This window comes from Mesoplodon densirostris, chromosome 4 (genome assembly GCF_025265405.1).
Source record: "Mesoplodon densirostris isolate mMesDen1 chromosome 4, mMesDen1 primary haplotype, whole genome shotgun sequence".
NCBI lineage: Eukaryota > Metazoa > Chordata > Mammalia > Artiodactyla > Ziphiidae > Mesoplodon > Mesoplodon densirostris.
The window spans coordinates 29,512,661-29,534,472 of record NC_082664.1 but is presented as its reverse complement, the minus strand read 5'-3'; the positions used below and the strand labels follow the sequence as shown (position 1 = coordinate 29,534,472).

At 53.3% G+C, this 21,812-nt stretch overlaps 2 protein-coding genes across 5 annotated transcripts in view; one reads left to right on the top strand and one right to left on the bottom strand.

Annotated features, from left to right (window-relative positions):
- The first annotated feature begins 345 nt into the window (after positions 1–345).
- Positions 346–6,306, top strand: ISCA2 (iron-sulfur cluster assembly 2). Of its 2 annotated transcripts, none has more exons than XM_060095828.1 (4): positions 346–443; positions 612–714; positions 836–951; positions 1,398–6,306. In XM_060095828.1, exons 1-4 carry the CDS (start codon positions 373–375, stop codon positions 1,570–1,572), a joined length of 465 nt encoding a protein of 154 aa, XP_059951811.1. In that variant the 5' UTR covers positions 346–372; the 3' UTR covers positions 1,573–6,306. The 2 variants fall into 2 exon arrangements, with proteins under 2 accessions (XP_059951811.1, XP_059951810.1); XM_060095827.1 differs by having other exon boundaries at positions 609–714.
- Positions 4,686–21,812, bottom strand: part of LTBP2 (latent transforming growth factor beta binding protein 2) — a 101,632-nt gene continuing 84,505 nt past the window's right edge. Inside the window, exons 19-37 of one of the 3 annotated variants that reach the window (XM_060095826.1) lie at positions 18,485–18,604; positions 17,276–17,398; positions 16,938–17,063; positions 16,401–16,510; position 16,098; positions 15,486–15,608; positions 15,263–15,388; positions 14,753–14,875; positions 13,957–14,088; positions 13,561–13,686; positions 12,842–12,985; positions 11,784–11,975; positions 11,581–11,664; positions 10,746–10,874; positions 10,331–10,468; positions 10,074–10,241; positions 9,481–9,762; positions 8,082–8,231; positions 4,686–7,632 (exon numbers count right to left, since the gene is read on the bottom strand). In XM_060095826.1, the coding sequence (XP_059951809.1) occupies positions 7,487–7,632; positions 8,082–8,231; positions 9,481–9,762; positions 10,074–10,241; positions 10,331–10,468; positions 10,746–10,874; positions 11,581–11,664; positions 11,784–11,975; positions 12,842–12,985; positions 13,561–13,686; positions 13,957–14,088; positions 14,753–14,875; positions 15,263–15,388; positions 15,486–15,608; position 16,098; positions 16,401–16,510; positions 16,938–17,063; positions 17,276–17,398; positions 18,485–18,604 (2,543 nt within the window). In that variant the 3' untranslated portion in view covers positions 4,686–7,486. The remainder of the gene's footprint in view (positions 7,633–8,081; positions 8,232–9,480; positions 9,763–10,073; positions 10,242–10,330; positions 10,469–10,745; positions 10,875–11,580; positions 11,665–11,783; positions 11,976–12,841; positions 12,986–13,560; positions 13,687–13,956; positions 14,089–14,752; positions 14,876–15,262; positions 15,389–15,485; positions 15,609–16,097; positions 16,099–16,400; positions 16,511–16,937; positions 17,064–17,275; positions 17,399–18,484; positions 18,605–21,812) is intronic. The other 2 variants (XM_060095823.1, XM_060095825.1) reach the window with 2 other exon arrangements.

Genomic DNA, 21,812 nt, shown 5'->3' with positions numbered 1-21,812 from the left:
GGAGCCCAGTCAGGCGACCGGTCACCAGCAACCGGGTCCGAGGCCTGCCCGCGCCCCGCCCCCGGCTCCAGGGAGCCAGACACAGGGTCCCAGACATTCGCAAACCCCGCCCATCCGGTCCACTTTGCTGCCGGGCCAGCTGGCTCCACCTCCCTCCGGCCCGACTCCTCTCTCCAATGCTCCGTCCGGGCTTTGTGGGTGCGTCCCACAAATGCTTCCGCAATGGGAGCATTTCTAGCCAATCAAGTTCCCCCTCCTCCTGCACCACCCAATAGGTGTGCTCAGAGGCGGGGTTTCTGTGGATCCCGCTTCCCGAGGCCCAGACGCAGAAGGGGATTGGGACAATGCGAAGGGCGGTGCTTGTGGAAGAAGATGGCGACCGCCAGAGGGTTGTGTCTAACAGCTGTGGCCCTGAGAGCAGTCACTCCCTGGCCAGGGGGCAGGTACCAATCCTAGAAAAGCACCTGGGAAGGGTGTTTGGTTCTGCGCCTCCAGGACTAAAGGGAAACTAAGGCTCGCGGGGGAGGTGAAGGTTTGGCTTGAGGCTGTCCAGGTGGAGGGCGCCAGGTGCCTCTCTGCTCTCAGGCTCACCCTCCCCCCTTGCGCAGCAGGCTCCTCGCGGCCTCCCACGGACCTCGGGCGCTTCGGGTACTGTCGTCCTCCAGCCCCGAAGCTGGCGAAGGGCAGATCCACCTCACCGACAGCTGCGTCCAGGTAAGAGGCCGGACGCGGGGCAGCGGTGGCGGGCGAGGGCCGGGAGTGGGGGCATCTCCCCTTGGCCCACCTTTCTCTCTCCCCTTGCCTGGCATTCTTGACCCCCCTTCCTGCATTTCAGAGGCTTCTGGAAATCACCGAAGGGTCAGAATTCCTCAGGCTGGAGGTGGAGGGAGGTGGATGCTCCGGATTCCAGTACAAATTTTCACTGGATACAGTTATCAACCCCGACGACAGGCAAGGAGAAAGGGGTGGGTTCCCAGAGAATGTGCAGGAGGGATAAAAGTGTCTCCAGTTTAAGGTGCACTTTTATTCCACATTTAAAACGTTTGCTAAGGATAAGTTAACATCACCCTTCTCACATAGTGGGGATACAGTGAAGATTTGTTGTCTTGATTCAAAATAACTAAGTCATAGGAGGAAAACTGGCCCGTCTAGGTGCATAAGGTAGTTGGTAGAGGGTCAGCCTGGACTAGCAAGATTCCAGGCTTAAACCTCTAAACATTTCCTAGTATTCATTCCGTTGAATCTTTTTGCCTCAAGAAAGATCAGCACCTGTTAGAGGTAATAAGGGAAGCTTCCTCTGTATTTCAGAAAACAGAGGATGTGCATCTCTGGGCTCAGAGGGTGTTCTGTTTTTGGTGTGTATGATATACATTAATGCCTTCCTCCCATCTTTTCAGGGTATTTGAACAGGGTGGGGCAAGAGTGGTGGTTGACTCTGATAGCTTGGCCTTCGTGAAAGGAGCCCATGTGGACTTCAGCCAAGAACTGATCCGAAGCTCATTTCAAGTGTTGAACAATCCTCAAGCACAGCAAGGCTGCTCCTGTGGGTCTTCCTTCTCTGTCAAACTTTGATGTGATGACAGGTGACCCAGAGATTACTATATCATCTGTACGGATTTGAGGAACCTGGGATTAGAAGAATTCTAGAGGTTTCCTTCCAATCATGTCCCTCTCACAGTTTGATTTCCCTCAATCCAGGAATGCTGTGTTTCACCACTATTTATTTTCAGAATGTGAAGCTTTTACTCTTGAGTTAATTTCTCCCACACAGTTGTAAGGCCAAGCCTGTAGATGCTATTACGTAAGATTTAGTAACTTGTTGAAACCAGTATCATCTGTAGAGCCTCCAAGGTTCCAGAATTTGGAATTCTCTGGCCTTCAGAGCTACTTGTACATACTTGTATAGCTATGTGTAAAAGCTTCATTTTAAAGAAAATCCTTAATTACTTGTGTTGTGGATCGGGGTCACAGATTGGGTAGGTTGAACACTGGTTACTAGGCCAGAGAGGATGAAAAAGGCAAATGAAATGTTATCTTTTTCATCTCATCCTTCCTGAATGTGCTAGTTGACTTACCCTTATTTTCTATGCAGCCCATTCTCTGCTTCCCATTTGTTACAGCAGATACATTTTCCTCTCATACTGATGAATCTGCTAGATTCACAAAACCAATTGCCCATCACCCAGAAAACTTGGACCTAAACCTCACCGATACTTGAATTGTTTGAAAAATAGCCTGCATACTCCATATTCACACAGACATTTTAAGCTTCTTTGATCCTTTAGTGACTGAATCTTTTTAGAATATGTTGCTTCACTTACCTTATGGTGTAAAATGTTTCTGGTCTCATTGCGTAGCGGGAAGTGGTCCCTTTGTTGGCACAGATAATAGATACTTGGGGATTTTTTTTTTTTTTTTTTAGTTTGGACTACCAGATAAAATGCAGGATGCCCATTTAAATATGAATTTCAGAAAAATAGCAAATAATTTTTAGTATAAGTGTGTCTCAGTGAATACTAGAAATTATTTGTTGTTTATCTGAGATTCAAATTTAACCAGGTATCCTGTATATTTACTTGTTAAACTTGGTAACCTTACTTTAGAGTCACTGAAAGAAGAGCTTTTGAGCCACAAATTCCAATGAATTTTAAAGTACTTGTTTGGTATAGCACTTAAATAGGCTAAAGAGCTAGAAATAATCGTGGTATGTGTGTGATGGAGCTGGGGCAGCCAGAATTGCGTGGACAGACAACTAAAAAAAGATAAAAACACCACCACCATGACAAATGATTAATGAATGCTAATTCTGGGGAAACCACAACCGAGTTGATTCTGTAAGGATTATTGGTTAAACCCATCTTTTCCTCGAGAGCCTAAAAGTTCATGTTGGCAAATCTTGCATTTCTGGACTGGATTGAAATTTTTCTAGACTGAATTGGAATTAAGGTCATTCAATAAATAATTTACCATTAGAAAAATAGAAATACAGAATTTAGAGACAAAATATCTGAGACAGAAACTTCATACTTACATTTTCAATATGGGAAAACCTAGGACTTAGAGAAAACAAACCTATCATGTGTGCAGTGTGTACAAAGATGAAAGAAAGGGACACTCAGAAACCTGAGCAGTTTTTTTAAAAGCAGATATCCATGGAAGGAGGCAGAAAGCAGCATACTCTGGAAGTGTCTGTGTGTAACTTTACTAAGCTATTGAAAGTTGCTGCCAGTACCTGGGCCTAATAAGATTTTCAGCTCAGACTAAGTCCTTTCATCCTCGTTAGAAAGAGATTTTGTTACATTTTAGGTGTTAAACCTCTTCTTCCATGATATTTTTGTGGGTTATTTATTTATATGGTGATCTTAGCACAGGCATAATAGCTTTAGTTGTTCAAAAAACAATTAAATTCCAGTGGTCAGTTAGGCAGGAGCAGGGTCTCTTTGATTGACCATGTGTAAATACCTCATATTAATGGAAGAATTGGAATTTTGTGTTTACAGAGGGTGGGTTAGGGAGGAATCACCTTATTGCACTGGAAAAGCTTCATAGGGAAACCTGAGGTGGTGACAAGAGGTTCCCATTGGAGGAGGGCAATGTAGAAATTTTAAGAACACAGGGCAGGGGGAGTGGATAGCATCAAGGGGACAGGGCAGTTGGCTTGGAATAATAGTAAGTGGTGGTAAAATAGGTTTAGGATCTTCTGTAGGCTTTTCTGACCAGATGCCCTCTTCCTAGCAGGCCGTAAAAGCCAGCAGACGTTTTCACAAATTTTGCTCACTGTGCAGTTCACTTAGGAAAATGTTATACTCTTCCAGTATCAGCTGGAAGATTTTGCCTCCCTATTACTTTGAGGGGAGGTTATCAAGACGCTATTTATTGCAGAATTGGTTTTATTTAACTTCATAAGCTAGTCACTGCCTGGGGCAACATGCCCCACCATTGCCGTAGCCAAACATAATTGTGTAAGAACTGAAGGCACAGGAGCCCTCCCTCTGCTTTATGTGTGAACCTTTATGTTGTTGGCTCAAAAGAGGGGGCTTCTTGGTCAACATCCAGATCTTTCCTTGTTGCGGAATCATACTCTTCAGTTACATGATTGATAGTGACCAGTGGTATATAAACTATAGGTGTCCCACCCACCCTTAGTTTCTTTGGGAATGTTGACCAGTTACAAGGGATTCAGAAGTAAGAGATTAGGAAGGACTACTAAGGTAGGTGTCCAAGAAGATACTCTTCTTTCTCTAACTTTTCTGAGAATTGCGCCCCATTCTTTTGGTCTTTTGTCATAAAGCGTGAGCGGAGGGTCGATATTTGGCCAGAGCATCCTATACAGAGAAGTGGGCCGCACTGACTGTCATGGGGTAGCCCTCCCGTGAACTCTGGCCCTGAACTGGCACCCTGCAGGGGGCAGAGCCTCACACTGTCCCTTGCAACATCATCATGGCCTTGCATGTTTGTCTCAAAAGCAGGAAATTCCTCTGCTTTTCTAGATATCTTGCACTGAGGTTTATGATTGCTCTTTTAAAGTCCTTGTTTGCCATTTCTCCACAGAAATGCCACAGGGCTGTTTAAAGGAAGTTTGCTTTAAGAAGTTTTGAAATAATTATCATCTGGCTTTAATTGTAAAATATAGTCAGATAAGTATATAAAGAGAGGGAGCATTTAAGCAGTCTATGTCCAGCAGCTGTATTTAAAAATATTTTATTTTTGAATAGGTAAGACATATGGTACAAAATTCAAAAAGACACAAAAGGGAATACAGTGAAAAGTCTCCCAATCCTGTGCCCATCCACTCTGTTGCCCTCCCCATCAACTACCCTTGTTTCTAAGAATTTAGCCCACAGGTACAATTCCGTAGATATAATGTGAAATAACATATGCACAAGAATGTTCATTACAGCATTATTTTTAATAGCAAAAGATAGGAAACAATGGAAATCTCCATTAATAGGGGACTGATTAAATAAATTATGATTTATCCGTTCAATGGAGACGTATACAGTTGTAAAATAGAATGAGACAGCCCTTTATGTGCAAGTATGTATTAAGTAAAAAAAGTGCAGAACAGCATGCACAGTATGCCACTTGTGTTTCTAATACAAGGACGTATGTGTATATGCATGAACTATCTTGGGAAGGGCGAGCAGGAAGGTGAGGGCTGGGAGGAGGCGCAGTGAGAACAGCATTTAAGGAAGTGCAGTGCCCGAAGGGTATATTGAGGAATGGTGAGTTCTCTGAAATACGGCGAGTGAGGTGGAGCGGCAAGGATGAGGTTAGCAGATACCCAATTCTTTTCCCCCTGTTTTAGACAAATAGCAATAGCAGCGTAGGCTTCACTTTGTTGTATAACCTTCCTTTCCCTTAATGTATTTTGGAAATCTTACCCAGGCATTTAGAGCCACTTTTTTTTTTTTTTCTTATTAGGGCTCCATAGCAATTAATTGCTTCTAACATTTTGCTATTACAAATAATGCTATAATAAATTATCTCTTACATATGTCGTTTTTCATTTGATAAGACTGTATCTGAAGGTTAAATTCCGAGAAGTGGAATTACTGATTTAAAGAGTAAGTGCTTTTATAATTTTGAAAGGCACTGCCATATTATCGTCTTCAGAAGTTGTGTCAGTATATACTCCTGTCAGCTATGTACGTGAGTACCTCTTTCCCCAGGTGCTTGCCAACTAGGAGTTTTAACAAACTTAAATCTTTGCCAATCTGACAGTTTAAAAAAGTGTCTCAGTGTAGTTTTAACTTGTATTTCTTTTTATTATGAATGAAGGTCAGAATATTTTCATATGTTTAAGAACTATATATTTTTGTCTGCTGAGAACATCTCAACTAGTATAGTGACCTAGAACAAATTGTTTAAGCTTTGTAAGTCCAAGTTCCTCATCTGTAAATTGGGAATAAAAATAGTAAGTAGGATTGTTGGATGATTAAATGAAATTTGTGTACAGCATTCAGCACAGGCCTGGCACATAGCAAGCATTCAATAAGTTATTTTGTGATGGCTGACAGAGCGGCAGGTAGGACAGGACAGATTAAATTAAGAAAAGAGCATTCATCTCCATGTCTTCAGGCACACAGAGTCTTGTTCATTTACCTTGCCGTTCATCAGAGAAATGCAAAGTCAGAGCTTTCTTTGTCTTAGAAGAGGAAAGAACCTTTTCCTATTGGATAGTGGAACCCAATCCTAGACTATCGGCAGAGCTGGCGAGGGGGTAGCACAGCCTCATCTCTAACATTTAGACTCAGCCAAGAACTTTGGTTTATAAATTTGGTTTAATATGAAATAAAAACAAAAACAGGAGAGCCCAGGTGTACATTTCTTTATTCCACCGTGGTTTTAGACTCCCAGCTAGCCAAGGTTGGAGTGAGTCTCTACTTGTAAACTCGGTGGGATGCCAGCCAGCCCTTTTATGAAGGAGAAGAGGTCAGAGGCCTCTGAGGAGAGAGAAGAAACAACGTAGGAAATCTCGCTTCCCCTAAGCAAGATGACACTGTATTTCATAAGCTAGAAAATAGACTCTTTATTTTCAGCACATCAGCCTGGTGTCCACAAAAGGAGAGCCCGGGAGAGATTTGTCTCCTGTAAGAAGCAGTATGTATTTAACAGAGGCCTTCTGAGGTGGGCACCCTGCTTTGTGGCAGCCCTTGCTGTGGGGTACAGGAGCTATCGCTGGGTAGATTCTGCATGTTTATTTACCTGAAGCTACTGAATATTTTCTTTAGACTTGTATGAAGCCCTGGCTCCCCCTTTTTTTATCAACTCCCCGTATTTTGTTCCATTGCCTCCTTGCTCCCCTTCATCCGTGTCTCTCACTAGCAATGTAGTGTCAGTTTGGCTTCTCTGAGATGAGCGGATCTTCTGCCCTTCCCTGGGGCCACAGAGCTGGCAACAAGGTGGAGATGTGGCCCAACTGGCCCAGACCAGATTTGCTGAGTGGTGGTGACGGTTCTCGGGAGGAGGCATTGGAGTCACTCCCCAAACTCCCCCCAATCCTTTTTTGCTTGATAGATTCTGAAGGACCATCCCAGGGCGGAGATAGCCTCTGATCCAGGTGTGGAATCATCAGGATGATACGTGGATCATGGCTGGAAAAGGGTGTGTGCAGTGTGAGGCCGAAGGACCTTGCATGTTTGCACAGCTTGAGGGGCTGGTTCAGGGCCCTCCTTTGGTAAGCATCCCATAGCAAGGCCAGGACAGGTGGCAGACTGGGCCTCACGGCCAGTGGTTGACGCGTTAAAGCATTTGGTGGTGTTTGAGCCAAGCAAGGGCATGGCGGTGTGGAGGTGGTGACAGAAGCTCACAGCCAGAGCCGAAGCTGGGGGAGATGAAAAGCAGATGAGGCTGGCTGGGAGCGGGCTGCAGGGCCTCCTGCCCGGTGTCTTCGTGTCGTCTCCCCAACTAGGAGAGCTTCCTCAAGGCCCCGCCTGTGGCCCGGGCCCATTTCCAGGTAACTGCCTGCACTGACCCCTCGCTGCTACTCCTTGACGGTGCAGCGTGGGGGGCCTGCCTCGGCAACATAACCTGGGGGGCAGCGGCAGAGGTAGGAGCCCTCCGTGTTCTCGCAGTGACCGTGGACACAGAGTGCTGCAGGCCCGTTCAAGTCATCACATTCATTCACATCTAAGAGGAGGAGAGGGAAGAGAGAGCTGTAGGGAGCCCACGCGCCTCCGGCCTGCTGCTTCTGCCCCTCTGGCCACTAAGCCCTGACCCCTGCCCTGCAGTGGAATCCTAGATGTGGCGGCCGGAGGATAAAGTCACTGCCCAAAAGGAAGCAACTCACGGACACAAAGCCGGTGATAGTGAGCCCATACTGTGACCATGCTGTCTTGTTCCTGCCTTTCTTCTATCTGGGAACCTCCATGGAAAGGGCTTTCTAAACACAGCGTAGACCTTTGGAGCTCTCACCCCTCGGCCTGGAGCCCGGCAGGCCTGCTAGGGGGCAGCAGTGGATCTCCCAGCTAGGCTCAGTCCTGTACCCTCAGTGAGCAGTGGGCCAGTCTGACTTTTCCACATGGAGCCAGCAGGGCCGTCCTGCTCCCTGGGCATTGCCACTCTGATTCCAAACCTACCCACACAGGCCATGTTGGCCATGTCCAGCTGGAAGCCCTCGAAGCAGTCACAGGTGTAGCCCTCCTGCACGCGCACGCAGCGGCCATTCTCACAGCCGTTCAGGATGCCGCACTCCTCGGCCTGAAGCCCTTCAAAGCCGGCCTGGTGCTCTGGTAGGAGGGAGTCAGAGAGAGAAGGGGTCTAAGGCCTTGTACTCCACCCTGGGGCCCTCGCCCTCCGCTCAGAGGGTTTCCTCTAATGAACTCCTGGGGTTGGGCTGGGAAGGATCGTAACACTCTCACAGAAAGATGCTGAGACAAAAAGCAATACTCTTAAAAATAAGTACGTGTCATTTTAGATGGGGAGGCACGCTTACTTTAAATGAGGGCTCTGGGGAGGTTGGGACTCACTGCTTTCACAACGCCAGGGCTCCTGAGCGCTTGGGTGTCCCTGTACAGTTTTGATTTTGTTGTGGTTGGTGGCAGGGTATTTTGTTAAAATCTTTACATAGTTTTTTTGGGGGCGGACATGATTGGTAGCAAAAGGGAATTACCCTCACTCACCACAAAGCAAAACTCCAAGATCTGCCTAACCCTCTTCTTTCTCTAAGCAACCCCCCTCCCCTGGAAAAGACCCTGTCCCTAATCTCAGTGCAGTGTTTTTTTTTTTTTGCGGTGCGCGGGCCTCTCACTGCAGTGGCCTCTCCCGTTGCGGAGCACAGGCTCCGGACGCGCAGGCTCAGCGGCCATGGCTCACGGGCCTAGCTGCTCCACGGCATGTGGGATCTTCCCGGACCGGGGAACGAATCCGCGTCCCCTGCATCGGCAGGCGGACTCCCAACCACTGCGCCACCAGGGAAGCCCCTCAGTGCAGTTTTGATGAGTCAGATGCAGTGGCTGTCCCCGTGGCAGGTACCGCGTCCACTGCACAGATGCCAGGCCCGACTTCCTCATTAGAATCCAAGTCCTGAGTGCTGGGGTCATGGCCATTTACAAACTGGGTCACCACAGTGGACCTTTAAAGTGATTAGAAATCCTTGATCCCCATTTCAGGTCACAAGTGTGAACCTGCAGAGCAGGGTATCCTGCATACTGTAAGTGGCGTGGTGGGAGCGTGTGCTGTCCCCCGCTTCAACTCCCACAGGCAGCTTTTGAGTCCCCCGCTTCAACTCCCACAGGCAGCTTTTGAGGTTGGGATGATGCCCTGTGCCTCTCTGCGTCCCCTGTGCTAGTCCATCAGAGGGAGGTGTTAATGTGTGACCCGGGCATTTGGAGTTCTCCCTTGAGTGACCTGTGAGAGGGCTTGGTGGTCTTTTCCCTTCCCTGTCCTCACCCTGCTGACAGTGATGAGCAGATGGAGGAGATGGAAGTGAAACAGCTTCAGAGCCCACCTCTTCCCCATTTTTGCAGCAACACAGACCTGGATGGCTGGCCACGTAGTGGGGCTGGAGTTCTGAGGGCTGCAGGGGAGGCTCAAGGGCCGGTGTGCGGTCCCCCGGGCGGCTGGCCATGTTGGGGAAGAGCGGCTCAGGGATGGTGTCCTCGGGGCCCAGGTAGTTGTAGAAGGGGACCCCATCTGGGCCATAGAGGCTGTAGTGCAGGTCCTCGGGCCCAGGGCCATACTCATAGCCGGGCCGGAAGTGGACCCCGGCCTCCCGCTCCGCTTCAATGCGGGCCACATTGCACAGCTGAGCGTAGACCTCTGTCAGGGAGGAGGGAGAGAGGAAGCTGGGCCTGGCTCCTGGTAGCTGAAGCCTGGAGTGCTGTTTCCCCAGCTCATGCTCACCACCCCACGGAGAGAGGGAGCGCGCTGGGACTGCCGTCCTCTCTCCCCCGCTCTGTCCCCAAACGACGGGGATGGAAGACAGGGCCTTGACTTACCCTACTCCGTTCTAAATCCACAGACCTGGATGGCTGTGGATTCCAAGGTGAGGACATCCCCTACCCTGGGGCCCAGCCCAGCTCTGCAGGTGTCCCCCCTTCCCTCCTTCAGGCACAGGCCGCCCTTCTCACCAGAGCTCCTGGGGGGGCACAGGGCACACTGCTGGCTCCAGGCCTCGCCGTCCTGGCAGCAGCACTCAGTGTAAGTGGTGTGGCGTCCGTGCAGGGGATGGCTGCACACGTAATTGGTGACTTTTTTCCAGCAGATGTCCGTGTGGATGTCATGGTCAGGCAGGTCCTCTGGTGGCACAGGGCATGGAGGCATGTGAGCCCCCCAGCCCGGGTCCGCTCCCCCTGCTGCCCCACCGCCCCATGGCCCCCTCACTGACCCGCACCGCTGGTGCTGTTCACGCAGCGCTGCTGGCTGAGGTCCAGGGTGAGTGGCGGGCTGCAGAAGCAGTGGAAAGAGCCTTCCGTGTTCATACACCCGCCGTTCTCACAGGCCATGTCCTGGCACTCGTCGTGATCTGGGAGGCAGGGAGATGGGAGGAAGGTCGGGGGCAGTGCCAACGCGGCCTGCCCACAGGCCACCTTCAGGGAAGGGGGTTTTCTTGTAACTGTGTCCCCTCCTCACCCCCTTCCCAGGGATGCCTTTCCAGTAGGTTCCCTCACCTCAGACCTGCCCGCTGTAGCGGGTGTCTTCCCCGGGAAGGGGAACTCCCAGCAAGAATTGGGCTGGCTGGCAGGGGTGGGTGAGCACTCAGCTCTGGGCCCCAGGGTGGGGAGGGGTGCCAGGTGTCTCACCCTCACACTGCCTGCGGGCAGCATTGTAGTGGTAGCCAGCATCGCACAGGCAGATGTAGCCAGGCACCGTGTTGAGGCACCTGCCGTTCTGGCAGAGACCAGGCCCAAACATCACACACTCGTCAGCATCTGTGGGAGGGCAGAGCTGAGGCGAGGGGAAGGCGAGAAGCGGGATGGGGCAGTTCTTAGGACTAGGGGTTCCAAAGCCAGACTGGCTGGGGTCGAATCCCGGCCTTGCCGCTTGCTGGGTGGGTGACTTCGGGCAAATTGCTTAAGTTCTCCTTGCCTCAGTTTCCTACCTAGAAAATATGGATACCACTACTTAACCTCTTAGAGTTATTATGAGGATTAAAAGGTTAATACACGTAAGGTGCTTAAAACGGTGTTTGGCATATAGCAAGCATTCAAGGGGAACTACTTCCATTTCTGTTATTTCCTTTTCCAGTTTCAGGTGTGAGCCTATACCTGAACCACCCTTTCTGAGTGTGAGTTCCCCGAAGTTTTGGGCTTCGTAAGTGGGGCCAGGGAGACCAGCAGCTGCCTCCAGCCTGTGTCCCTGTGCCCTGTGACTGGGTTAGTCGAGGCATCGTAGTTTGTTCCTTGGAGGGTTCAGCCTCGAGGGAGCAGAGAAACCAAAGTGGGGTTGTGTAGACACTCCAGGAGGAGCTCAGGTCAGAACTTGCAGCTAAAAATCTGCAGCCCTGGGACAGGAACGTTGGAAGCACCCTGAGAGGCAGGGACTGCGTGCAGAGCTTCCCTGGGGGCTTCCTGGAGGACCAGGCCGGGCCTAGTCAGGTGAGTGGCATTTGGGAAGGAGGGTCTGTGGGGAGGTTACCTGTGTATGTGGTCTGTCCAAACATCCAGGCTCCTTCCACGGGGATGTAGCCTTTCCCACTAGGGCAGATCTCGCTGAATTCGACTGTGCAGGGAGGCATCCAAGCTCAGAGGGAGAAGGGTTCTGCTACCCGCCCCCCACTTCTTTCAGTGTCACCCTGCAGAGCTGACCCTGAGAGGATTTGGGACCCTTGGGGGCCTTACCTGAGTCCTCTGCTGGGCACAGCTCACAGGCATCTCCCCAGCCGGTGCCCTGGGTGCAGCAGCACTCGGCCTGCGTGGTGTTCCGGCCCAGAAGGCTGGAGCAGGGCGGCTGGCCCTTTTGCCCAGAGTAGCATCCCATGCGGATGGGGCCTGGGGGGTGTTCCCCTGGCAGGGCCTCAGGGATCCTCTGATCTATTTGCGATAGAAGCCCCTTATTATTGTCTGTTCATGGCCCCCTGGGGCACCCTAGCCTTTGAATTTATTTTAAAAGTTAACCATTTATATAGCATTTTACAGTGTGCGAAATGCTTCCATTGTCTCGCCTGATGCTCTTCACACCCTTACGGAGAGCTTACCCTCAGCCCTCTGTCATAGGAGAGGCAGCCGAGGCTTCGAGAAGCTAGGTGACTTGCCAAAGCCACCTAGGGGCTTAGCAGAGTTGACCCCCGTTCCTCTGGTGCCAACCCCCGCTCCTTCCAGCGTACCATCCTGCCTCCCTCCACTGCAGTGGGGCGCCCCCAGTCCCTGGCATACCGTATGGGCAGCCTTCTCTGCCCATTCCTCTGCTTCACACTGTACCCCTGCCCCTCCCACCCTTCCTTGTTCTAAGTCCTGCTTGCTTTTCCCCAAGTCAGAGAAGTCCAGCTGAGTCCTAGTCCAGCCAGGGCTGAGAGGCTGAACCCAGCAGCAGCTCTTGGTGGAGTGGGACGGGGAGAGTCGAGCTTAGCTCAGCTTCAGAGTCTCCTTCAGCCAAGAGCTCCCCGGGGTTGGATTGAGGGTTCCTCCAAAACTCAATCTGAGATCCCTGGGGCCCCCCTAAGTTGGCATGATAGCTTCTTGAGCCTCCTGTAGGGTCGTCACGACCCTGCAGCCTCCTGGAAGTTCCCTGGCCTGGAGCAGACTCGGCACCACACTCTCAGACCCCTCACCGCTCGGCGCTCCATCCCTGAGCTGCAGCGCGGCCCGGCCCACATCCCTCTCAAGAGCTGGAGCAGGGGAAGCGCTTTGTAAGCCATGGAGTGGTGGTGCACGACGACGGGGTGGGGTCCGGGGCTCACCTCCAGCCCCCCGCGGTCGGCAGCGCCCCTCCTGAGCATCGTACTCCTCCAGGTCGCTGGCGCAGAGGCACAGGAAGGAGCCCTCCACGTTCTCGCAGAGTGCCGCCCCGCACACCGCCAGCATGAGCTCGCACTCATTCACGTCTGCCAGGCAGGAGGACAGGCTCGTGGACGGAGGAGAGGCGGCCCAGGCACCCCTGCCCCTGCCTCAAGCCCAGCGTCTCATCCGCCCCAGAGAAACAGGCTAGGCCTTCGGGCAAGAGTGGAAGTGGGTATGAGTTAGCAGGAAGGAGGAACAGGTGAGCAGAGGGCATGGGAAGGAAGAGGAAGCAGGAGAAGGGTGGCAGCAAAGAGTCCGTAAGTGGGCAAAGAGGAAGGGTTCCTCCCTCTGCACCGTCCCCAGATGTGCCCCTTGAGACCTTAGGGTCTCTGGGGAAGGGTGGTGACTTCACTAGTGTGCTTGCTTCCCCTGCTGGTTGACGGTGGCCTCGCTTCCTTGACCAACCTGGCCAAGGTGCCCCTGTAGGGTGGAGCTGAAATCTCCCTCCCCTGCCACTCTATGAGGACCCCTTATGGAGCCGTGTTAGACCCTGAACATTTCAGGAGGAGGGCCCTAGGGCCCCTCCAAGCAGGGCAGCCAAGATCTGTGGAGATGGGATCAAGGGCCCAAGGGCCTTCCCTTCCCTGGCTCAGAGCTGGCTGGCCCACGGGCTTCTCACCAACGCAGTCCCAGCCGGAGGGCGAGGTCTCGAAGCCCTGGTCACAGAGGCAGCGGAAGGAGCCGTCGGTGTTGTCGCAGAAGCCGTGGCTCCCACACACGGTGTCGTTGGCACACTCGTCTATGTCTGTGGGACAGGGGAGGCTACAGCGTAGGGTGTGCTCTCTATTCGCTGGGAATTCTGATTTATTTGGTCTATTAACACCAAGATTTCTGAAAGCTAACTTCTGAATACAGGAAAGGAAAATTCTACCACATTCCTCTTCAATTTTTGTGTAAGAACTGCTGTATGGAAAATACACAAACTTCAAACAGCTGCAAAAAATAGTTTCTAGCTGGATACATGAAAAATAGGTGTCCTCAGGCTTCTAACCCTGGACACCCGCTCCCGACTCACCAGCGCAGTCTCCAGTCGGGGCCACGTGGAAGCCGGGCTGGCAGCCCGGGACACAGCGGTAAGAGCCGGGGCTGTTCTCACACCTCCAGGCCCCACACGCCGAGTCTCCAAAGTCCTCACACTCATCGGTGTCTGTCCCCAGAGTCATGAGAGGGGACAGAAGTGGCCGGGTCACTACTCTGGCCCCACGTCTCTGGCATTAAAAGGTCATGCCCCACAACCTCTGGGGTCCTTGATCTGTTCCAAACTACTGTGCTCATGTCAAACCCCCAAACATCAAGTTCAGGATCATTTCCCCTGACCCGCAGGGCTGAGCGTCTAGGAGGTGAGCGCTCTGCTATTTAGGAGAGCGCTGAGCTCCCAGCCTCTGTGACACTCCTGTCCCCCACACCCTGCTCTCTACAGCAGAGCGCTTTCTACTTCTCTTTATAGAAAACCTTCCCCAAAGTGTGTTATGGAGAGTCGTCTTCATAGCTGTCTCCCTTGGTCAATTTCAAGATTATCCATAACTGTCTATTGGTTCCAGCAAAAGACATTGAACCCAGGTGGTGTTTAATAAATATCTATTGCATCAGTTTGGCTTTAAAAACTAGATTGTGTGCTCTGCTAGCACAAGGACATCCGGAGACAGTCCCTGAGTCAGCAGAGGCTCAATAAATGCATTGGATGATTAATCTGTGGAAAGTGCTCTGCTTCCCGGAAGCTGGGGGTCCAGGTCCCAGGGAGCTGAGGAGGAGGCGGAGTGGAGGGGACAGCGGTGGGGAGGGGCCCCGTTCGCTCCCGCCAGAGCCCTTACCCACACACTCCCCGCTCTCTGCGGAGGGCTGGAAGCCAGTCTTGCACAGACAGTTGAAGGAGCCCTCAGTGTTGACACATTGCCCCCCGAGACACCGGTCAGTGACTGCACACTCGTCCACATCTAGAATAGAGACATCTGTCAGCAGGACCAGCCATGGGTCCCCAGGGCCCTGTGCAGCTTCTTCTGGGCCCTGAGGAGCCCATAGGAGGGCCAGAGAGTGGTTCGAAGTAGAAAAGTGCTAGAAGGTCCGAGGGAGAGTCCAGAGCTGGAAACCAGAGGCCCGACTGGGCGGCGGAGCCCTGGAACTGGGGCTGTGTCAAGGGGAGAGAGGGTGAGGGCACCTGCCACAGACACCATGGAGAGGCCCTGGAGGAAGACTGAGTCCTCCTGACACCTGGCTCCCATCTCATCACTCAGCCTCCTATCTTCCCATCCTGGGTGGGACCGTGAGCATTTTATTTCAGTACTCTAGGTAGCCTCTAGCGCCCCCTGCTGCTGGCTCCTCACCTTGGCAGCTGGCGCCCCCCTCTGCGCTGGCAAAGCCGGGGGCACAGAGACAGAAAAAGGACCCGTGGCTGTTGAGGCACTCGCCGCGCGGTGCGCAGTGCTCCTCTCCCACGCACTCGTCCACGTCTGCAGGGAGAAGATGGGCTGTGCTGTGTCCCGGGGACGCTCCCGCCTCCCCGCGCACTCTGCCCCCGTCCCCGGTGGGGAGACCTGAGCCACTCACCCTCACACACGGTGCCATTGGCCAGCTGGAAGCCCGGGGGGCAGAGGCACTGGTAGGAGCCGGCCGTGTTCTTGCACTCGCCTCCCAGGCAGCTGCTCTGGGGGTCTTCACACTCATCCACATCTGCAGGGTCACACAGGGAGGAGGGCAGCCGATGGCAGCACCTCCCAAGGGCAGGAGCCAACGGGGAGGTCTCCAGAGGACCTGGCACCTGCCTGAGGAGACTGGACCCATGGGGCGTCGTTCCCTTGTAAAGCAGCACAGCTGGGAGAAGCTGGCGAGGGAGCCTTTGGGGAGCAGGATGACTGCAGCTCCCTCCTGTCCCAGCTCCCCTGCCTCTGGCAGCTCACACAGTGCCCACCTTGGGGACAGTTGGCCTATCCCAGCAACCCCGGCCTAGGGTGGCCGAACCCCACTGCCCTCATCATGGCTGAGATGGCTGAGATTTCACTGAGAAACAATGGGAAGGCAAATGAGAAATAAGCCGAGGAAGCAGATACAGAGAACCTGAGAAGGTAACAGAAACTAGATTGTTTAAATTGGCCTACAGATTGCCTGGTACAGACCAAGGTTTTTCAGAATATGGTCCCAGCACCCACCCTTACAAGGAACCCTTGAGGACCTTGTTAGATGACAGATCCCAAGGGCCCCCAACAGAGGTAGATTTAGTAGGTCTGGGACAAGGCCCCGGGAAGCTGCCTGTTGAACAAACTCCCCCAGCGATTCTGACACGCCCTGAAGCTTGTGGCTTTAGTGGTCCCCTAGACCCAGATCTGCAGTCGCCTTTCTGACTACTGTTGGGGGAGGGGCAAGAATAGGTGTCCCCAGCTGGCCCACCATCTGAGGTGAGCGCCCTTCTCTAAGGGTGATGGGTTAGTCTGCGCTCTTCTCCCCCACGGTGGGGGGGCCTCTCACGTCACAGGTGTGGCCCAGGGCGCTGAGCCGGTAGCCCCGCTCGCAGTCCCTGCAGGAGAAGGAGCCTGCAGTGTTGGGGCAGACTCCCAGAAGGGCACACTCGTCTAGGTCTGGGGCAGACAGCCAGCCAGTCACCCGGGGGCCTAGGAGGCCTCCCTCCACCTGGTGAGGCAGAAACCACCCCACGCCTCTGGCTCCCTCTCTGAGCTTATAGGACTTTCTGGGGGTCCCTGGGGAAGGGGAGGCCCTGGCTGTGAGCCTTCTGTAGGGCAACCCCAGTACCCTCTCCCCAGGATGCTCCTGGGGCAGCTCTGCTGTCAGCTTCCCTCTTGCCTCTGTGACTCCCTTTTCCTCCTGTCCTCATGGAGGAGGAAATAGAAGCTGTGCCTGGGGCCAAGTCCATTCACAGGGTCCTCTAGCTTAGCCTGGAGACCCTCAGCATCAGCCCCAAGCTGGGGGACAAATGGAATGTTCTTTGAGAGGTAAGAGGGCTTGTGTTCTCGGTCCCTCTCTGCCATCCCCCCTCCCCCGGGTTACCTTCGCAGGCGGTGCCGTTCTCGTTCACCCAGTACCCACTCTCGCAGGCCGAGCAGGTGAAGGAGCCCTCCGTGTTGAGGCAGAGGCCCGCGGGGCACGAGGCCCGGCTGGCACACTCGTCAACATCTGAAACAGGCCATTGAGCTCTGTGTGGGGCTCTGCAGGACAGACACGCCAGGCTAGCCAGAGACCAGTGGGGAGGGAGTGGGGCAGGGTGGGGGAAAGGACGGGTCTTGCAGCCACATGTTGGGTCAGCATGCTCAGGGATGTGGGGCCAGAGGGAAGGCGCTGCAGGCTGACTCGCTGTGGACAAAGCATGCTTCAGATCTTCTTTGTACCTTGGCAGCCCTTCTCATCTGAGGTGACCTCGAAGCCTGGCTCACAAGAGCATCTAAAGGAGCCCTCCAGGTTGATGCACGTTCCATGGGTGCAGACCCCAGGGGTCAGACACTCATTCACATCTGCGGGAGAGAAGTCCAGGATGGCGGGCTGGCCTCATCTCCCTCACACAGCCTCCATCATCAGGCTGAGAGCATCTCAATTACGAGGCCAGGGAATCAGCATTCAGAGGGGCCATAGGCACCCTGGGAAGGGCACGAGGTCCTTCCTGTTCCTGGACCCACCTACTTAGACAGGGTACCTTTCTCCCCTGAGCTCACTTCCCCACCAGAGCTCACTTCAGCTCTATCTAGTGACACAGAGCATCCTGCAAATTCCTAGAAAAGGGGGCCAGGTCCCCCAGCCCTGGGACTGGTTTGGCCCATCTGAGGACACCTGGAGTCAAGTGTCTAAGACCCTTGACTCACCTTATAGTGAGTCTGAACCTCTCTGGTCTCCTATCCGCCAACCAGACTGGCATTATCTCATGTTCCCAGCCCACCCACTAGGTTCAATAGGTGAGTGGGCAATGCAGAGAGAGGGCAAGTTATGCCTGGGTGGCTGAGTGGCAGTCTCAAGGGCCTGGGAAATGTCTGCCCTCTCCAGAGCCTCAAAGCATCTATTCACAACTCAGTCCCTCCTGGCATTCTGAACCCTGGGTCCTTCTTCCTGTAGGGGCTGAGGGGAAAGAGCGTTCCTCCTACAGATGACATGCAGCACCCCTCCCCGCCAGAGGGAGAAGGGCACCCGCTGTTGAGTTAGGCGTTGCTGTTAGACACTGAGACCTTAAGATGCAGAAGAGCAGAAGACCACTCTTCCCTGGGAAACACACCACCGGTGTCGACCTCTTCCAAAGACGCTTGGTACCTCACTCTACCTAGCAGGATCCAGCCACAGAAGCCACTGGGACCTTGGGCTGTAGCTCCTGGATGGATACGGCCAAGGAGCTGACAGGCACCCCCCACCCCCGGCTGATTCAGAGGGCAGGGCACCAGTAACTGAAGCACACCCATCTCAGCCCCAGCGTCATCTGGGAACCCAGCCAGGTCATGGAGGACAATAGCCTCCAAGCCACTTCCCTCTGCCCACCCCTTCCCCTTCTTGTTGTGGGCTCATCCGGGGTCCCAAGGCCAAACAGCCCCCTCAGTGCCTTGGCAAGCAGCCCTCACCTACACAGCTCCCATTCTGGCCCCTGTAGCCCTCCTCGCAGGGCAGGCAAGTGTAGGAGCCGGGGGAGTTGACGCATCTCTCATCAGGGCAGGTGCCAGGGTGATGGCATTCGTCGATATCTGCAAAATAACAGCCCCGCCCCCCTTGGTCATCTCTGTGAGCCACAGCACATGGGTGGGCTGTGAAGAAGCAAATCCTTGACCCTGCCCTTGGCTGGGGAGAAGGAGGGATGTCAGTTTCCGTACTGATGGAAACTAGGAAAAAGTGAGTGCTGTCTTGTGTTCCCAACCCCACCTCCCACCCACTGTCCTGGACAAAGAGAAATGGAAGAGCTTTAGGAAGGGAGACTCCCTGGTGAAGGAGGCTGCCCATCCACTAGTTACAGGAGGGTGAGAGAGCTTGACTTCATGAGCTGGACTCTTGGGAAGGGCCTTCGTATCTCCCTTGCTCCTTTACAAGGGGTGACAGTGACGTGTTTGGACATGCTTGGCAGAACCCAGAGGCCCCAGAATAGATCCCAGCTGGGCAATGAAGGCCAAATGGGCTTCCCTGCACCAGGAAATGAGGACTGAGGATGACCCCCCAATCTTAGATGTGGCCAAGACCAGCCCTGAGGCTGATGCAGAGTGAAGGTGGAGGCTGGCAAGGCTTCTCAGCTGGAGAGGAGACTTTTCTTCTAGCTGAGAACCACGTAGAGCTCCAGCACCCACTCTGGTGAGATCCAGGAAAGTCAGCCAGAAAGGATGAGTCTGAGCACCAACCAGACAAGTAGGGGAAGGGGTGATCCATGGAGAGAGAGGGCAGCCAGTCCTGGGAGAGTGACAGGGAGCGGGAGGGTGAGCTTTCTTCCAGGAACTGCATGCAGGGCCCTTCCCAGTGTGAAGCTTGCATACTGGGGAGTCCACCATCTAAGGCACCCAGGAGACCTGGGCTGAGTTAGGGAGGTTGTAACACAGGGATTGAACTCTGGGTCAGGACTGCAGGAGGACATTCTGCTCCTCTGGCCCAGTGTCCAGGTTCCCAGTCACTATTCATGACAGACAGATTGACCGAGCACCAGATTTACCACCCTCCCTGTGTGGATAACTGTCATTCTCCTGCAGGGAGGCCACCAGTTCATGAGATTCAGAGGCCCTACTGCCCAGGAGGAAGACCTACTCAGCACCCATGGAGGAAAGAAAGGCAGGAGGCAGGGCCAAGGGTCAGAACACAGGCTTTCTGCAAAGGGACTCAAGCCAGCAGCTGTCATTATAGGACAGGACATGGGCCCGGAAGTGGAGGGTGAATATGAATCTCCTCTGAGGTTGTTTGGTCTGCAGAAGACCGGGTACATCAAAGCCCTCTGTCCCAGGGAACCAGGTACCTCTCAAGGTCAAAACCTCACCCTGAGGGTCCACATGAGGAAGACATACACAGGGCAGGTGGTTTTTCAGGTGGTGTGTGTAAGGAGATACCCAGAACTCCCAGGCAATTTTGGGGACACTGAGATGAGGCTCACCTCTGGAAAGAGGGCAGCCAAGAGCCCCTAGTTGGGCTATGGTGACACCAGGCTAAACTATTCTAAGGGCTTCTGTAAAGACAGAGATGGAGAGAATGAGACAGAGGTGGAGGAAATGAAGGTCCTAGGGCCACCAACTTTGGCCAGCACCATGGCCCGCTGGCCTTGGCTGAGGTACCGAAGGAAAATGGGCAAAGCCATTGGGAATTAGCCACAATTCCTGCTTCAGGGATGGGAGACTCCGGGATGAAGAGAAAGAATGAGGCAAGGATCCTCCTCTAAGACCACACTGAGGAAAAATGGAGTCTTTGGACCTCTCCTGCAGGGATCAGGCAGGATAGGAAGGAAATTAGATTTACCAGGAGCAAAGGGTCCTGAGGTCTGCCCTGCCCCAAATGTTCTGGGCACATCTGTGGAGGTGGTGCCTGAACTGTTTCACACTGGGCATTAGGAGACTTGCAGGACGAATGCTGTTCACTAAGAATTCCAGCTCTCCACTTCTGGGCCATGGTGGGCTTGTGCCTCCTGGTCCCTTGTGGTTGGATGGGACCAGGGGACTAGTGCTGGCCAATAGCTATGACGTGTGTAATTCATGGGCCCAAACATTTATTTGTGTGCAACCCTGCAGAGTGCCCTTTCTTTCTTCCATGAACACTGGCCACATTCAAGATGCTGGCTATTCCTTTAGCCAGGTTCTAGGGTGAGGAAACGTGGGGCAGGATGTTTCCTCATGATGGACATGTGGCCTTGGTCAGATATCAAGTTTGTGGTGTCCTAAATCACTAAGGTTGAGGTTGGTTGTTAATGTAGTATAACCTGGCCTATCCTGGCACACCCACCACTGGCACACCTGGCACACCTTCCTCAGACCAGAGCCCCAGCCAGCGATGATCATGTGTGAGAGGTCTGTCAGCAGGTGAGAGAGGGAGGGCAGAGGGTCAAAGCAGCCCACAGTCTCCACCTGAGCCAGGGCAGGCCTCTCCTAAGTGGGGGTGGATATAACGGAGCCACTAACCTAGCCGATTAAAGGAGCCAGATAAAGATTCTGGGTGAAGTGGGTTCCATGTTAAAGGCACAGGCTCTGATGTCACCAGATATCTTGAGGCTGTTCCACCAACCTCTTGGTGCCTGGAGCCAGATTTTTCTGCCTAGTCTAGGGTTCGAATTTTAATCTAAGCTTATGGTATGTTTTGGTAGCTTTTACCCTGGTCCTCGGGGGGCAGGAGCTGTCTGTCTTTTTATTGCTCTATTCCTAGCCCATGGCTGGGACCCAGCTAGCACTCAACAAGTGTTTGCTGAGCAAAGAATGAGACCATGTGACTAACTAAACCTTCACGTCCTCTTGGTATGAGGCTGCTGAAGAGATTCCAGAAGACCCAAGGAAACAGTCACCCCAGGGACCAGCTTGCCAGCCTGCTGTCTGTACACTGGGAGGATCCTGGAGCTTCTCTAACCAGCGCTGCAGCCTCTGCGTGAGGAAATGTGAGGGTGCCGCCTCTGTTCCTTGTCAGAGCACAGGGTGGAGAGGGCGCTCACTCAGGTGCCAGACGCCCAGGTGACCTTGGACGTGGGTGGGGACAGCAGAGCCCTGGCAGTCTGCAGGGGAATCTAACCCCTTTCCATGGGAACCCAGAGTCCTGGTACGATGGAAATGCCGTCGAGACTTTGGATGGGCTGCTGTCCAGACCACTCGGGCCTTTCACCAGAGACTTTGAGTTTAACTGGAAAGAGTGGTTTCTTAGTTGGAAGAAGAAGAAAGAAGGAGAGGAAATTCTCTGGGCTCTCGGGGTGATGGGCCGGCTCTGTGGTTATGGACGGAAACCTGGAGA

Excerpts from the sequence above, each read along its gene's own strand:
- ISCA2 (XM_060095827.1), top strand. The coding sequence starts at position 373 with ATGGCGACCGCCAGAGGGTTGTGTCTAACAGCTGTGGCCCTGAGAGCA. Across the intron at positions 444-608 it reads ACTCCCTGGCCAGGGGGCAG|CAGGCTCCTCGCGGCCTCCC; the intron begins GTACCAATCCTA and ends CCCCTTGCGCAG. Across the intron at positions 952-1,397 it reads GTTATCAACCCCGACGACAG|GGTATTTGAACAGGGTGGGG; the intron begins GCAAGGAGAAAG and ends CCATCTTTTCAG.